At 33.8% G+C, this 19047-nt stretch overlaps 1 protein-coding gene across 1 annotated transcript in view; it reads left to right on the forward strand.

Annotated features, from left to right (window-relative positions):
• Alg14 (ALG14 UDP-N-acetylglucosaminyltransferase subunit) overlaps window positions 1-19047 on the forward strand; it is an 88130-nt gene that overhangs the window by 241 nt on the left and 68842 nt on the right. Inside the window, exon 2 of the mRNA XM_076861781.1 lies at window positions 5104-5255. Coding sequence (XP_076717896.1) covers window positions 5104-5255 — 152 coding nt within the window. The remainder of the gene's footprint in view (window positions 1-5103; window positions 5256-19047) is intronic.

Consider the following 19047-nt stretch of genomic DNA (forward strand, 5'->3'; position numbering starts at 1 on the left):
GCGACGCTTTCTCTGGCCTCCTTAGTGCTCTTCGGAGCGGTGCATGCTGAGATTTGTAGTTTCTCTACGTTACCGGAATCAGCCCAGCCCGGCCAAAAAAAAAAAAAATGCAATTTTCTGACGCGGCTCCTTCCCTTTTAATAATAAGTAATTTACACTTGTCTGTAATTAAGCCTCTCCTTTGTAACAAATAATTAGTGAACAGAGAACGCCGACGCTTTTGATGCTAACATACAGTTTTCCTGTTTGGCTGTTGTGCATTATTAATGTAGGCACTTTGTCTTTCATTTAGGAAACAAGAATACTAAATAGTAAATGAAGCAAAGTGAGTTGTTTCATTTCTAAATATACAACACCCACACGGTCAAAATCAATGACTACAGATCGTAGAACTGTGCATACAGGGTGGCAGGATATGAGCAATAAATTGTCCTGTCAGGTAAACAATCCATATCTACCAGCTCTGAAGGCATTTACGATTTTAAATGGACAATTTTGATAGGAATATATTCTTATCCCTTATAATCTCATACACACACACACACACACACACACACACACATTCATAATCATGCATGGCTTACCTTTTAAGAATGCGTCCTTGTGCAAACATCATGAGAGATCCTTACACAAACCCAGAAGTTATAGAATACTACACACCGAGGCTATCTGGTATGCGTATTTATGGTATAGTCCTAGGGCCATGGTGAACAACACAAAACAAGATTAAATCAAACACAACAGAAAATGATACAATTAAGAAGCAGTAAACATGAGATAGGTGAGGCTTCTGCTGCTGTTAACAGGATATATTTTATTTTACAATTTTTTAATAAAAAGGAGGAGTACACCGTAACAATAAAAAGAATAGTAAATAAACCAGTAGCAGTCACTTATTATCTAGTATTATGCATTACTATACTTGAATGTATGTGCTATGCTTTTATGACAGGAAACACCACAAACATGTGAGTATTGCCTTGTAGCTACTGTGTTATGACAGCTACCATGTCACTAGATGATAAGAATTTTTCAGTTCCCTTATAATCTCATGAGACCACTGTCTTATATGCTGTTTATCATTGCCCAAAATATCATTATGTAGTGCATGACTACACACACACACATACATATACATTTGGAAATACCAGGAGATTGTGTGCAATTAGAATATTTAAAGTATGAACAAATTTATAAATATAATTTATTACTTTATTCATTTAGCGTGTTTATTTTGAGCTGTAAGATAGGCCAGGCACTAAGCTAAGCTTTGGAAATAATAAAACTAATATTACATGGAGTGCTATGTGCTAAGCACTGAGAAGTACACAAAAATACAACAGTGAATGAAATAGAGAATACAGAAAGACTAACAAATGACAATACAAAATGAGTACTTGCCACAATGAGGTAAGTGCTAAAAATCTTATATAATTGTAGAAGAAGTGCACAGCTGTGCCGTGGCTATGCAGTCTTCAGAAAGGGCACCACTTTATCTGAACTTGAGACAAGGAAAGGCTAAAGGATGATGTCCAGGTTTCTGATTTAAACAAATGGATAGATGTTAAAGCTGTTCACTTGGAAATATTGGACTTGGTGGACTAGAATCCAAAATTGTTGAAAATTCATCTGACAAGTAGTGTCTTCCCTCATTCAGCACATTCAGGGTAGGGAGGGATCAAGGACCTTCAAGAATCATGCAAGTCAAAAAAAACCACTTGTAATCAAGTAAATTTAATAATTCATGCTGAAATTTTTTGAGGAGGGAAAAAGTATTTTCAAAGTTCACCTTGAAAACCAAGTAACATTTGATCTTTAGGTACTATAAAATATTATTAGCCAAGCACTTATATTCAGAGGACATCTTTCAAAATATACTACTTTTCCTTTGATACACAGTGTGTTCTCCTTGGGCAAATTTTAGATTTAATATTGAACTCATTCTTTCAACAATAGGATAGGATATTATTTTATGTTCACTGGCAGTACAGCAGTAACAATGAACAAAAACCCCTGCCTTGGTGTTTGCCTTCTAGTGGGGTAGACATTGGGGGATGTAAAAGGCAAAAGAAAGAAATAAGACTACATAGTAAAGTTATGTAGTGATAAATACTATGACATGGGAGGAGAAGTAGCATTTAAAAAGAATTGTCAAGGAACACCTCCTGGGAAAATGACAGATATCCAATAGCAAGGAGGTCAGAGGTGACCAGAGTAGACTAAATAAGGGGGAAAGAGGCAGGTGATAAGGTCCAAAAGGAGCAGAAATTGCAATCAGATTACAAAAAGCCTTTTATTCCACATAAGACACAAAACCATTGGAGAGTTTTAAGCAGAGCTAAGTACTTCAGTCAACTCTTTTCAATAGGATCTCAACTGGATGCTGTGTTGAGAATACCCTGATGGAGAAATGAGGGGGTAGGGTGGAGACCAGGAAACTGTGTTTATAATCCATGTGAAAAGTGACAGTGGCTTGGATCAGAATGATAGCAAAGGAGTTGGTGAGAAGTGATTAGATGTTGTATATATTTTAAGGTAGAATTGTGATGATTTTATTTCTCAATAATATATCTACTAAAATAGACCCAGAGTTCATAATTTTAATGACTTCAGTAGGAAAGTTAAATTTTCAATGAATGTACTTAATGAAGTTTTCCTTTTGAGAGAGAAGACTATTAAAGCAGGTATAATGAAGTTTCCATTGCAATGGAAGATGTTGTAAATATTAGGTTTTATCCTTAATTGTTCCAGCTGTGAAAACAAGTACCCACTTTGAAAACCACAACACTTTTTAAGGCTAAAAATAAAAATACCGAAATGAGTATGAACCAAATGTGTAAATGACATACCCCTGTCATCTCTTACTTTAAAATTCTATAAAGTCAGTGTGTGATTATAATTCTTGACATTCACACTAATCTGTGTCACATTTCTTTCTATGTATAATTCCTTCTAGAACCTGGAAAGAAACTACTCCTTTCCTACTATTAAAAAAAAGTTAGTGTAACCCTGTCTCTAATTAAAATACAAAATAGGGCTGGGGATGTGGCTCAGTGGTCGATTGCCCCTGAGTTCAATCCCTAGTACCAAAAAAACCCCAAAAAGTGTGTGTGTGTGTGTGTGTGTGTGTGTGTGAGAGAGAGAGAGAGAGAGAGAGAGAGAGAGAGAGAGAAATATCTTGGGCTGTGTTTGTAGCTCAGTGGTAGAGCACTTGCCTACCATATGTGAGGCACGGGTTCAATCCTTAGCACCACATAAAACTAAATAAAATAAAGGCAGACTATTGAGTACGCTAATAATTTAATTGTCCAATCACAACTAAAAAATATATGTATATACATATGTGTGTCGAGTGGAAACCCATACTTAATTTGTTTGATTATATTTCTTTGTATTTATTATTATTAAAAACTCATTCTTAAAATTATAAAGGAGGTGGGATAAGGGGTCCCCCTCTTGATCAAAGAAAAGAGGAGGTAACAAACAAGGTGAATGTAGAGAATGCTGAAGACATCAACCTGGCTGAAGCACAGAGCTTGTGACATGAACCTAAAATAGGTGTAATATAGTTCCTTATTGTGCTTAAATGGTTTGTGATAGATATTCTTTCATTGCTGTTGTTGTTTGCACGAAATAAACCACAGTGAACATGCAGTTAGCTTTCCCTCCGTGTCCAATGGGTTCTCTATCCTTGCATATAACCAATGGCAGATCAAAAATATTTTTTAAAAAATTACATTTGTACTAAACATACACAGACTTTTTTCTTGTCATTATTTCCTAAACAATACATTATAACAATGATGTAATATTTACATTATAATAGACATTATAAATAATCTACAGATGGTTTAAAATATGCAGGAGTAAGTATGTAAGTTATATGCAAATACTATACCATTCTTTCTAGAGGACTTGAACATCTGTGAATTTTGGTTTCATGTCTATTCTGTAAATAATCTTTCACAGATACTGAGGAAATGATGATAGTTATCTTTTTAAATTTTATTTTTATTTATTTTTTATTTTATTTTTTATTAGTTATACATGACAGTACAATGATCTTGACATATCATACATTTGAATCAAATGGGGTATAATTTCTCATTTTTCTGAGTGTACAGGTTGCAAAATCACATTGGATGTAGTCACGTATATACATACAGCAATACTAGTGTCTATTTTATTCTGCTTTTAAATTCATGCTTTTAAAATTAAGGTATTAAAATTTTGGAGATTGTATGATTTAAAAAACTGAATGTTGGGACTGGGGACTCAGTGGTAGAGTAGAGTACTTGCCTTGGAAGTACTAGGCCCTGGATTCGATCTCTAGCATCAAAAATAAACAAACAAAAAATCCAAAGTAAAAAATAAATATGGTGAAGCTGGTAAATATTTGAGGATCTGCAGTGTGCTGAGACCTCTGTTAGGAAGTGAGGTTACAGTGGTGAACAAAAAAAATCTTCCTTAAGAAGATCCAAGCCCTGCTGGCCAGGGCTCATGCCTTTACCTTTTTCTCTATACAGAAGTCTTCAGTAACTGCTTTCATTTTACTTTCCTGATCTTACTTCATCTTCACCTTTCTTTCCAGTATTCACATCATTACATAAACACATCTCAGATCTTCATCTCATGCTCTAACAATCCCTATCTCTTCCCAGTAGCCTCCCTACTCCTGTCAGTTCATTATCTTTACCTTTCGATTTACCTGAACTTTTACCACATCTTCCTAACTCTTAGGACATTGATATCTACTTGCTTTCATTCCCATTTTAGTTTTTCTTGCTGTCTTGCATCCTTTTTATCTTACTCTATGATGTGTGTCTTGACCTTTTCCTATCAGTCTTCTTAATTACAGGAACTATATCTTGAACTTCGTTATACCTTCCTCGGTACCTACTGCTAATGTCAAATTTATTTTTATACATTATCTTTTCCCTTTACAAAAGTAGTGTTTATACAATGACAGATTATTGTTTTCAGTGTCTTCCTATCTTTTAAGCCCTGTGCCCATCTTTGAAAACATGATATCAGTATAACTTGGTCAAATGGATATGTCCATTGTGTATTTATTAATTTTAGGCCTTCCAATATTTTTTCCAGGTGGTCATACCACAGAGATCCTGAGGCTGGTTGGGAGCTTGTCCAGTGCTTACTCACCTAGACATTATGTCATTGCTGACACTGATGAAATGAGTTCCAATAAAATTAAGTCTTTTGAACGAGATCAAGCTAATCGAGATTGTAGTACCATGGTAAGTGATTATTTCTATTTCTGAAAAAAAAATTACAAGTTGTACATTGAGTTTAAGTTTCTCTGAAAATAATTTTATGGCACTTTAGTGCCCTACCCACAATGGGCAGTCAAATGTTTACTGATATGATGAAATTTATTTCCTTTACTCTCTCACTCAGACTCACATTTTCTTTAGTGATCCAAACTTTATTAGCTTTTTTCTCTTTTTTTCCATTAGTACATTATAATTTTACATAATATTGGGATTTATTACATATTCATACACACATACACACTTTTTTAGTGTTTTTTATTAAGCCATAATTATACATAGTAGTTGAGTTCATTTTGACAAAATCATACTTGCAAGGAATTTGATTTCAATCCCCATTCCCCCTTCTCTCTCACCCTATTCTTCCTCCTCTACTCTACTGAACTTCCTTTTACTCCTTTATTTATTTATTTTTGATTGGTACTTTCTACACATACATAAGGTGAAAGTCCCTTTGGTATACACATGATTTTATTAAATTTATTTCATATTCTTCCTGTTTCCTTTCCTTTCTCCCTCTCTTTTTCTCCTTGTACTAACTGATTTTCCCTATGTATTTATAATATCCCATTTCTCACCTCCACCCCAACAATGGTCTTCTTTCCCTACTTTTGCTCTAGCTTCCACATATGAAAGAAAACATTCTATCCTTGATTTTCTGAGTCTGGCCTGTTTCACTTAGCATGATGTTCTCCATTTCCATCCATTTACTAGCAAGTTTCATTATTTCATTCTTTATGGTTGAGTAAAACTCCATTGCATATTTATACCACATTTTCTTGATTCATTCATCTGTTGATGGGCATCTGGACTGATTCCATAATTTGGCTATTGTGAATTGTGCTGCTATAAACATTGAAGTGGCTGCATCTCTGTAGTATGCTGATTTTAGTTCTTTTGGATAAATACCAAGGAGTGAGATAGCTGGGTCATGGTGGTGTCATCCCTAGTTTTTTGAGGAATCTACATACTGCTTTCCAGAGTGATTGTACTTATTTGCAATCCCACCAACAATGTATCAATGTACTTTTCCCCTACATTGTTGCCAGCATTTATTATTTGTGTTCTTGATAATTGCCATTCTGTCTGGTATAAGATGAAATCTTCATATAGTTTTGGTTTGCATTTCCCTGATTTCTAGAGATGTTGAACAGCTTTTCATATATTTGTTGGCCTTCTGTCTTCTTTTGGGGAAATTTCTGCAAAAAAACAAACTAAAAAACATTATTTCTTTTGCCCATTTATTGACTGGGTATTTTGTAATTTTGGTGTTGATATTTTGAATTCTTTTTATATTTTGATTATGAATACTCTGTCAGAAGAGTAGCTGGCAAGGTTTCCCCTCCACCTTTCTGTAGGTTCTCTCTCCACATTCTTAATCATTTCCTTTGCTATGCAGAAACTTTTTAATTTGGTGGCATCCCACTTATTAATTCTTGGTTTTATTTCTTGAATTTTAGGGGATTTGTTGAGGAAGTCAGTGCCTGCACCTATATGATAGAGTGTTTTCTTCTAACAGTTGCAAGGTTTCTAGTCTAATATCTAAGTCTTTGATCTATTTTTATTTGACTTGTTCAGAGCGAGATAGGGATATAATTTCATTCTTCTACATATGGATGTCCAGTTTTCCTAGCACCATTTGTTAAAAAGACTGTCTTTTCTCCAACATATATTTTTGACAACTTTGTCAAGTACAAGATGGCTGTAAGCATGTGGGTTCGTCTATGAGTCTTTTATTGTATTCCATTATTCTTCATGTCTATTTTGATACCAATAGGTAGTTTTTGCTACTATAACTCTGTAGTATAGCTTGAGATCGGTAATTGTGATGCTTCCCACTTAACTTTTCTTGCTTATAATTGCTTTGGCTGTTCTTGGTCTCTTATTCTCCCAATTGAATTTTAAGGACTGTTTTTTCTGGTTCTGTGTGAAGAATGCCATTGGAATTTTGAAGGGGATTGCTTTGAATTTGTGTATTGTTTTTGGTAGTATGGTCATTTTGACAATATTTATTTATGTTTTCAAAGACCAACTCTTTGTTGCATTTATTCTGTGTATTTTTTATTCTCTATTTCATTAATTTTGGCTCTGATCTTTATTATTTCCTGTCTTCTACTGATTTGGGAATTAGTTTCTTCTTCCTTTCTAAGCCTCGAAGTAAAACATAAACTTATTTATTTGGGATCTCTCTAATACTTTTTAATGTAGGCATGCAATGTAATAAATTTTCCTTATAGTACTGCTTTCTACTGACCCAGAGATTTTGATATGTTGTATCCTTGTTCCCATTTGTTTGTAAGAATTTCTTAATTTCTTCTTTGGTCCATTTTTCACTTAAAAGAGTATCATTTAATCTCCATATATTTATGTGGTTTGTATTCTTTTTCTTGCTGTTGATTTCTGGTTTCATTCCAGAAGGACTCATGGGATTGTATCAGGGTTTTTGTTTTGTTTTGTTTTGTTTTGTTTTTGTATTTGCTAAAACCTAAAATAAGGTCTATTTTGGAAAAGATTTCATGAGCTGCTGAAAAAAAGGTAAATTCAGCTGTTTTAGGGTGAAGTATTCTACAACTGTCTATTAGGACCATTTGATTTATAATATTATTTAGTTTGGTTATATCTTTATTCATTTTATGCTTTGATGACATACCTGTTGGTGATAAGTATATGTTGAAATCACCAGTATTATTGTATTGGGATCTGAAATTTAATGTCAGTGAGTATTTTCTTTTTTTTATGTAATTGGGTGCACTGACATTTTACTGCACTGGCATATATATCTACTGTTGTTAAATCTTCTTGTTGGATTGTTCCCTTTACCAGGATGTAGTGACCTTCTTTGTCTCTTCTGATTAATTTTTGCTTAAAATCTATTTTGTTAGATATGAGAATAGCTTCTCCAGCTTGTTTTCAGACTCCTGTTTGTATAGAATATTTTTTCCCATCCTTTTACCTTTAACCTGTGAATGTCTTTGCCTATGAGATGAGTCTCTTGCAAACAACATATAACTGGATCTTGCTTTTTGATCTATTTTGATAATCCATGTCTTTTGGGGGGAGTTGAGACCATTTATATTCAGTGTTATCATGGATATGTGTTTGTGGTTTACTACCATTTTTATCTTTTGTTATTTTAATTCTGTCTTGATTTTCATTTAGATGATTAATCCTCTGTTGATCTTCATCTATTTGGGAGTTCTGGGATTTGGTTTTGGGTTTCTCAGGGTGCAGTTTATCTGTGCGTATTCTTTGTAGTGCTCGCTTGGTGGTCATGTATTCTTTTAGTTTACTCTTGTCATGGGAGGTTTTTATTTCCCCATTGAATATGAAAGAGAGCTTTTCTAGGTGTAGCAATTATTTTTTTTCAGAGCTTGGAATATCTCACTTCAGGCCCTTCTTGATTTTAGAGTTCAAGTTGAGAAGTAAGAAATGAGCCTTTTTGATTTGCCTATGTGACCTCTTGCAGCTTTTAATATTCTTTTCTTATTTTCTATGCTAGGCATTTTGATTATGATTTGTCTTAGAGAAATTCTCTTCTGATCTGGTCTTTTTGGGATCCTTACGCCTCCTGTACTTGGATGCTGATCTCATTTCTGATAACAGGGAAAGTTTTCTGTTACTGTCTTATTGAAAGTGTTCTTAATGCCTTAAGCCTTTATCTCTATGTTCTCTTCTGTCCCATTGACTCTCAGGTTTGGTTTCTTGATGCTGTCCCAGAGTTCTTGTATATTCTGATTATGTTCTGTATTTTTTTTTTCCATTTACTGCATACTGTGTACTCAAGTTCATATACCCTATCTTTTAAGGCCTGAAGTACTGTTTTTCAAGGGCTGAAGTTTTACTTTGTATGCAATATAATATGATGTGACGCTTTCAAGTGAATTTTTAATTTGATTGTTTGTGACTTTCATTTCCAGGCATTCTAATTGGTTTCTTTTCCATATTTCTATTTATTTATTGAAATAATTTTTCATGTTCGTATTTGTTCTTGTAATTCATTCCTTAGATCTTCTTTTAGTTCACTGAACATTTAAATAATGAGTTTTTTATAATCTTTCTCTGGAATTTCATTCACTTCCTTATGCATGGGATCCTTTGTTGCGGGATTGTGAATTTTGGAGGGAGGTTTGTTTGCCCCTTTCCTCATGTTTTCAGAGGACTTAGACTTGGGCATCAATTGAGGTTTGTTCCCTTTCCTGTTTTATACATGTATCTTTACATGTATAGTTCTTTTTTGTTCTGGGATTGCTCTAGGATTGGGTTGTTGGTTTAAGGTTTTTGTCTCCTCAGTTATATGAGTTGAAGTAATGTTAAGACTCAGCTGGGGTTAGATCATGTACACATTTTTTTTTAAATTTGTTTGAGTTTTGGTCACTTGAAAACAAACTAAAACACTATTAAAATGTATTCTTAGGAACTCCATATTAAACAAGATCAGAATATGAATCACATTCTGTCATTCAGCCATAGAACAAAACAAATATAAGGCACTTTTTTTCTGGTGAGAGATGAGCCAGAATGCTTACATTTTGTTTTGGTGATCAATAAATACTACATTAATTTCTTAGGGCTGCTATAACAAAATACCATAAACTGGGTGGCTTAAAACAACAGAAATGTGTTTTCTCACAGTTCTGGAGGATGTAAATCTGAAATCAGTGTGTCACAAGGCTATGCTTTCTCTCAAGGTTCTAGAGAAGAATCTTTCTTTACCATTTCCTAACTTCTAGGGCTTGCCAGCTGTCCTTAGCATTCCTTAGTTTACAACAGCATCATTCCAGGTTCTATCTCCATCATCACATGGCCTCTTCCAAGTCTGTTTATTTGCTTTTTTTTTTTTTTTTTTGAGGATACCAATTATCTAATGTAGGGACCACTATAATTCAAAATAACCTCATCTTAGCCTGATTACATCTACAAAGACTCTATTTCCAAATGAGACCACATTCACAGGTTCCAGGTAGACATGAATTTTGAGAGGATACTATTCTCTGCAGTGCAAATATGTACACAGAACTATTTCAGTAGAGTCTGTTTGGCAAATATAGCAAGCAAATTTGAAAGAATATATTAGAGACTATTGAGTATGCTAATAATTAGCCCTTTTAATAATTTTAAGACAGATAATAGTATTCCATTTGCAAATGAGAAAATCAAAGCTCAAAGGCATAAATAATTTGAGCAGGGTCCCATCAAATATATGTCACTTATACGTCTTCAAATCATCTACTTCTTTTATTTTTTTTTAAATATTTATTTTTTAGTTGTAGGTGGACACAATTCCTTTATTTTATTTTTATGTGGTGCTGAGGATCGAACCCAGTGCCTCATGCTTGTCAGGTGAGCACTCTGCCACTGAGCCACAACCCTAGCCCCAAGTCCTCTATTTCTCCTGCGTAGCTACTCTGCTGCTTTTAAAAACTTAGAGAAGAAGGCCCTGGGAATTCTTATCTAGCGTATCAGAGACTAAAAATGTCATTTAATCTCTTATTCTATAGTGCATCTGAGAATTATTTGGAGAAAATTATGAGGAATTTTTCACACCAAAAGAATGTTAAAAGTATTATAATTTGCCAGTGGCATTGAGCACTTAAAATATATATATAAAGTTCAAAATCATCTCAAAATTCTTACTGGTTTTTCAATTTAAGGTACTGGTATCTTTGGTTTACCCAATTAGTAGTGTGTATATTCTTCTTTCTAAAGTTACATTCAAATTAGAGGCTCTAATTTTAATTTAGCGTACCTATTGAATATCCCCTCTACGACTCACATTTGTATTGTTTACTTGCTGAATAATTTCATAGCTTAGTGAAACATTTGGACATTTGCTGTCAAACCCATCAAGTTGTGTTTGATTCATATTGATAAGAAAGCCCAAGATTTTAGATTTTTTAAGTGCCATTATTTTTTTATTATCAAAGTGTTACCACAGTGCAATACTAAGTATCTCTATTTGGCATTCTTCTGACAGTTAATTTTGTGCTGGAGCAATGCAACTGCTGTTAGAGGGAAAAAAAAATCCCATTCCTGAAAAGGTCTGTTCTCTCCGCCGTCCATTCTTGTTTACCACAATGCATATTGTATGTGTGTGTGTTTAGGCCTTGTGTGTGTGTGTGTTTAGGCGGGTGTTGGAGTATGAAGGTTAAGACCCAAAGACTGGAAGAGATACCTTCCCATCAAGCCCTGTTAAAGGAAAGGGTCCACCTACAGGCCTTTTCCTGCACTACAGCCTAGGGAACTTGGCACCTGATACCCCTAATAGCCTCCTTTGTACATTCCATGGAATTCTTTACCAGACTATGAACAGGAATACAGTTGCTGAAGAAGTAAGTAGTGATCAGTACATTTGCTGAAAGAGCCCATTTGAGCCAAGAATACTGAACAATCTATACCTGCACTGTCCATTATAGTGACCACCAGCCATGTGTGGCTATTTATATTTCAGTTTAAATTAATTAAATTTAAATAAAAATTAAAATTTGGTCCCTCATTTGCACTAGCCACATTTCTAATGCCCAGTGGCCACATGTAGCAAGTAGCTATTACATTGGACACTATGGAATAGAACATTTTCATAACTGAAGAAAGTTTTATCAGAAGACACTTAACTAGATAGTCATTCATACTTACAAACTGAAAATGAAACATGATTAGACAGTTTGAAGAGAATCAACAGGTTAAAAGCAAAAGGTCCTTGCCAAAACATTTAATGTAAAAACACAAATAACTGATTTCATATTGTTGAAATTCAAGTAGATAGTCCATTAAAATTAAACAAGAATAGTCTATTTTACAAAAGAAGCAATCTCAAAACAAAAAACTGGAAAACTGGAAATGTTTTTAAAATTATTGTCACAAATAAAAATTAAATGAATAAATACCACTGAAAACCTTATAAATGAATCAGAAGTGAGCTAAAGCAATTCTCTTCTGGCATTCTTTGCTCTAAAAGCCAAAAATGAGGAAATGGAAAAGAATAAGGGAAAATAATCACGAAGTGTCAGGAATGAGAGGAAAATCTTTTAAAAGCTAGAGTGGATTTTTTATTACCCTCTCCTGTCTTAAGTAATTTATATCTCCTGTGTCATCAATAGTCATGTAGTCTTACCACTGCTGCTTGTGTACCATGTCTTCTTTTGAATTCATTCTGTCTTCTCTTTGGCTCAACCTTTTTCTAGAAAAGTTACAAGGGCAGTGTATTTCCAGGTTGTGACGTTCATACCCTGATAGTTGTTTGGCTTACTAAACAATTCTGATTATACTGCCACGATTTTCTTTTCCCCTCAGAATCATTCTCTTCTAACCATTAGAATTTCAGAAAAGCTGTTTGATGCCAGTTTTGACTTTTTTTTTTTTTAGAAATATGAAATTTAATTTAACAGGTCATGCCTGTTTCCTCCTTAGTTCTTTCTGAAATTCAGTGAACTCTTATGATCTTCCTTTAGATTAGGACCATTTTTTCTGTCTATTCTATATACCAACCTTTTGTGTGTAGGTAAATGGATACATAGCTGTATATTCTTTCTAAATGGATAGATAGCTGCTTCTTCTGTTGTTTTATGATGAAGAGAAGTTTTAGGTTTTAATGTTTATATTTTCTTTGAAGACTCCAAATTTATATTTTCCCTTAGGACTTAAAGGTCAGAGTTATACTATGTTATTTTCTGAAAGTTTTAACATTTTCTTTTCCACATTTGTCTTTAATCCATCTGAAATTGATTTTTCTGTATAATGTTTGAAAGGGATCTAATTTCCATATGGTAAAACAGCTGTCTCAGGCCAAAATAGTCCTTTTCCCTCTGATCTTCAGTGCCATCACTGTATGTCAAGTTTCTGAGTATTCAGAGTCTCTTAGCTCTCAATTCTGTTAACTGGTTCGTTTTTCTGTACTGAGCCAGTAACAAACTCCTATACAAGTGTTTTAATTGTTCTCTTTTTTTCACATAAATTTTTAACTTATCTCTGACAAACTCACAAAGAACTTTGTTGGTGTTTTTATTTGAATTAAATTGAATACATCATTTTAGAGAGAACCTCTATCTATATAGGCATCTTATGAGAACTACCTCTCTACAATATAATTAATTATTTAATTTATTAGCTTGTTACCTATGAAGATAATATCATCATCTGCAAATAGAAACAATTCTGATTTTTTCTAATTCTTATAACTTTTATTTCTTTTTCTCATTTTATTCTTAGAATTTCCTGAATGGTATCAATAAAGGCAATATAATGGTCATCCTTGTCTTACTTCTAATTTTAAAAATATCCCAAGAGTTTTATTTTAAATCACATGTTTTCTTTTAATGAAATGTCTTTTCTGCATCTGAGATGGTAATTTTTAAAATTGTTTTTATCTTTTTATGTGGTCAGTTACGTGGTATGAGTTATTCTTGAATTCCTGGAATAAACGCAGCTTATTCATAGTATGTTCTATTTTAAGGCATTGCTTGATTTGGTTTACAAATATATTGTTTCATGTTTCATCATTTATTTTCATGAATAAGATTGACCTGTACTTTTCCTTTCTCTGAGTTTTTCTTTGGTTATGATATCAAGGTTACAGCAATCTGATTACGTGAGTTGTAGAATGCACACAATTTTTTGTTTTCAGGAGGAATTTATATTAAAATGGAATTAATCTTTTAAAGTTTTTAGAACTTGTGTATAAAACCAGTTAGGCTTGTTATAATCTTTTTTGCTATGGTTGTAGGATTCTTTGGACTTTGTTTCTTCTTCCTTTTTTGAGGGGGGGTGAGTACCAGGGATTGAACTCAGGGGCACTGAACTATTGAGCCACATCATCAGCTCTATGTTTGTATTTTATTTAGAGATAGGGCCTCACTGAGTTGCTTAGTACCTCTAAAAATATTTTAGAGAAATATTTTTTAAAATGTGTTCATTTTATATAAATTTGCAAATGTTTTGACATAAATATTTTCATAATATTCTCATGAAAAAATTTTTGTAAGTTTGTGCTACAGCGATAAAGATTTATTAGTAATTTTGCTTACTTGAAGTCAGATATTTAAAAGTTTAATTTTTTTTTCATGTTTAGCTTTTTGATTTCTCTGTTGTATCTTTTCTGTTTCTTTAATTTCTCTTTCCATTTTCACAATCTTCTTTCTTCTAATTTTGTATATTTAACCTGTTGTTCTTTTTTGATATTTTAAGTCATTTATTTACCCTTTTCTTTGAATATAAGTATTTATAACTATGTATTACTCTTGAACATTTTTAACTGCATCTCATACATTTTGATATAGATGTCAAAAAGTTCCCATATGGATTTTTCTTTAATTATTCCAAAGTACTTTTAAAATTTTAAATGTAATTATCTTTTTTAAAATTTATTATTTTATTCCATTTTCTTTGTTTATTTACCTGAAAATATGTCTTGTTTTTGCCCTTTTTATTTTGTTATATATTCAACACTTAGAATTCCAAGTTGAATTTTATCTCTGCTTTCTGAGGACTACTTTTTAATGGGGGTGGGGGATAATAAACAAGGTGATTAAGTAAAATTTATGATGTGTTAGTGAGAACTTAAGGAGATAAAGAAACCAAGGAGAGGGAATGGGCAGTTTTAGGAGGTTGAAAGTGGGGTTACAATTTTAGGTAGAATGACCAGGAAAGATAGTGTTGGAACTAAGACCTGAAAGAGGTAAAGGTATCAAACCATCTGAGGAAATAGAACCCTTGGATGACTGCATAGTACACCCTAAGGCAGAACTGTGCCCAGTGTGCTTGTGAGATAGCAAGGAGATCAGTGCGGCCAAAGCAAAGGAAATGAGGGAAAGCTGAGTAGGATGCTAGGTGAGGCAAGGGTGAGGGTGTTGGCCAGGTCTTTTAAGATCATGTAGTTGATTTTTAGGCTTAGAGTTGTTCCCAGTGAGATTGGGAACCACTGGGTTTTAGGTAGAATAGTGACATGATCTGACTTCTGTTTTAACAGGATCACTTTGCTTGCTGAGTAACTAATGGGGAAAAAGGCAGAAGCTGGGAAAGGAGTTTAGAAGTATGTTAATAATCCAAATGAGACAAAGGTGTGGCTTGGACCAGGATAGCAACAGTGGGTATGATGGAAAGTAGTCAAATCCTGAATATATTTTGAAGGTAGAAATAGTAGAATTTTCTGGCAGATAAGACTTGGAGATTGGCATGGTGGGAGCCAGGGTGTGGGAGGGGGTTGGATAGAAGATGACATCCATGTCTTTGGCCTCAGCCACTAGAATGATGGAATTGTAAGGTTACAGTGCGGAATAGGAGGGCTAAGTGTGAGACATCTGTAATTATACCCATAAAAGTGTAGCATAAACAGCTGGATCCATGAGTCTGAAGTTCAGGAGGGAGGTCTGGTCTGCAATATAAATTTGGGAGTCATCTGTGTATAAATGGTTTGACTTAAGAAAATGGATTATATTACACAGTAATCGATTTATAGAAAACAGAATAGCACTAAAAAATTGGGCCCCAGAGCATTCTAACTTTCAAATATAGGAAAGCTGGTATTATTATGGAAATATCAGCTGTCAGTTTGTTCCTTTGTAGGCCTCTTTTCCTGAAATTTTAGGGGCATTGTATATCTGGCATAATTATGCAAGTGAGAGGTTTGAGCTACCCTCTGTGTGGATGTCGATTCTGTACAGTTTGTGGAAACAGTGCTCCTTTCCTCCTCCAATTTTCTTCACTTGTTTTTTTCTGATATTATATTGCCAACTGCAATTTTCTTGCTACCAATAATACTCTTGTGGTTATAGGCCTTGACCTACTTCTTTATAATTGAATTTTTTCAGACTTCTTAAGTGAGTCAGAACATGCGTACCATTTTAAAGCATTGACAATAACTACATTGTGTGCTTCGACAGGTGTCACATCCATATTACCCTGAGCACTTCAGGAATAAAAATGCATTGATTCATACTTGATTCGTGAGAAATTAAAACTCATTCTTTTTGTATTGGCTTGTTCTAAAAAAAGAAGACTATCCCAGACATCAGGGCTGGGGTTGTGGCTCAGCAGTAGAGAGTTTGCCTAGCACATGCAAGGCCCTGGGTTCAATCCTCAGCACCACATAAAACTAAATAAATAAAAATAAAGGTATTGTGTCCAGCTACAAATAAAAAATAAATAATAAATATTTTAAAAAAGAAGACACATATTACCAGTATTAATCACTTACTCAAGTAACATAGGAATTTTGTTATTTGGTTTAAAGCCCACTCAGAAATAGAATTATTCAATAAATTTCTAAAAGTCTTGGTAGTATATAGAGTTTTGGCAGTATATGGAAAAAATTAATATTTTTATTAGAAGATTAAATTGTATAATAGGATTATTACTATTATTAGTAGTATTTATTCATGATAGATATAAATGTATAGCATTTTTAAGCTAAATTTTTAAATTTATAATATAATTTTAATGATTTATGTTAGAGGGAATCTACTTTTGTTGTGCACAGTTCTTTCAGCTGGTATGGTGGTGCATGCCTGTAATCCCAGTGACTCAGGAGTCTGAAGCAGGAGGATCACAAATTCAAGACCAGCCACAGTAACTGAACAAGAGCCTATCTCAGAATAAAAAGAGCTGGTACATAGCTCAGTTGTAAAATGACCCTGGGTTCAATCTCCAGTACCAAAACAAACAACAAAAAAATCTTTATTCTGATTCCCTTGATTCTGTATTTTTTTTAGTGCTATGTAAAATCTTTACATTGTTTAGTTTGCCCTGTTTATAATTATATAAGAGTAAAGAGAAATAATCCTGTTATACAATTTAATTCTACTAGTTAACCTATGTTTCTCTGAGTAGTTTAACTACATTTTTACAAGAAATAGGATTCCTTTTACTAATAACAACTGAGATCAGTAAGGTTAAGAGCTAAGGGGTGAGGGATGTTTGGCTGTGAAATTACTTAAATGAAAAAATATCTTGAAAATTCTTCTAAAGAAAAAGTAATTTCCACTGGGATTAGTTCTAAAGCAAAGAGTAGCTAAAGTAATATCTTTCAGTAAAAATTGGATAGTAACCTTTCCAAATAGAACCAATTACCAGAGTGATATGAAAGTAAATGATAACTCAAACCAGAGCATTCTTCCTGAATAGCGGTAGTCTTCTGATGAAATAGAGCCCCACCACCACCACCCTGCAAAGTCTGGAAGGGAATCACATGTGGATTTTCCTTCATCCTTTTATTTGCTTTGAATCTGAACCTTGTTTCATAGCGGCCTCCCTTGATAACCAGCCATTACTCCTGTTAACTTCTGTCAGACTATGAGTTGGCCACAAACATTTTTTTTTAAAACTGTATCTATATAGAGTAGTCTCTTTTATACATAAAACAACAATAGAAGTTGTTGAAAACTGGCTTAAAGGGTTAAAAATTGGAGCCAACCTTCTTTATTTTCAAGCCTTTTAAATTTCTCAGTACTCTATAATTAGGCTTCCAGTATTTTCCCAAGAAAGGTTATTTATTTGTTCATTCATTCCAAAAATACCCAATCTAAAGATCTTTGATTCTTCCCATTGAGTACTGATTCTGTACAAGACACTATCCCAAGTGGATATTTCATCAAATCTTCATTGAATATATCCTAGAATTTACAAGTTGTGGCTCAGTGGTAGAGCGCTCACCTAGCACTGCAAGGCCCTAGGTTTGATCCTCAGCACAACATAAAAATAAATAAATAAAATAAAGGTATTGTATCCATCTACAACTAATAAATAAATAGGTAAATAAATAAATTAAAAGGTGATAAAGTAAAAAGTAGAAGTTCCTCATCACCACCCCAGTCCCACTCTAGAGTTACAACTATACCATTGTACCAGCTGGAGTTACAGCCTACCAGTGCTTATTCCCTCCTGTTACATCTGTGACATAGCCAAGTATTATGAATTCTATGTACACATATACATGTGAGCACATAGGCAGGGTTGGGGGTCTTTGGAGAGAACCGGGTATGGGATAGTTCATAAATCAAACCTTATATAATACCTATAATGCTTTTCCTTTCAACTCTACATCTTGAGCTGGGGGTGTAGTTCCATGGTAGAACACTTGCCTAGCACATGTAAGGCCCTAGGTTTAGTCCCCAGTATCACAAAAGCAAAACAAAACACTATACCTTGATAACTCACCATTGTTGGTACAAATAGATTATTATACTTTGTAATGACCGCCTAGTAATCCACAATAATGATGTATCATTTCCTTGATATTTGTAGTCTTTCACTAATTGCCGCAGTAAACACTTTTGTACTTGCACACATTCTATAAATATTCTTCTAACTTGCCAGATTTTGTATAATAAATGTGAATGTTACTTTCATTAGGAAGAAGCTTAAAAAATGAAGAAGCCCAACTTGCTGACACTAAAGAGCCTGTCAGCCCTTTCTTACCACAGCATTCTGGCAGATTGTTGATTGAATTGAAGTATCCATAATAAAACAGTATAAATGTATAGGGTAGAGACTAATGTAAAAGATATACCAAACTATTTTGGGGGGGCCTTAAATAAAATTCCTGTCCTCCATTCATATTTTTTAATCACTTGCCAGCAATACTGAGAGATTTATTACCTGCAGACCTTATAAATGCTGCTGTTGGTTTGGACTCAAGTCTTCTCTGTATCACATGATGCATCCCGTGGCTGACCACATTTAGCTTCTTAAAACTTTGTGTTACAGGGGCTGGGGTTGTGGCTCAATGGTAGAGTGCTCATCTAGCATGTGTAAGGTCCTGGGTTTGATC

Source organism: Callospermophilus lateralis, chromosome 7 (assembly GCF_048772815.1).
Source record: "Callospermophilus lateralis isolate mCalLat2 chromosome 7, mCalLat2.hap1, whole genome shotgun sequence".
Lineage (NCBI taxonomy): Eukaryota > Metazoa > Chordata > Mammalia > Rodentia > Sciuridae > Callospermophilus > Callospermophilus lateralis.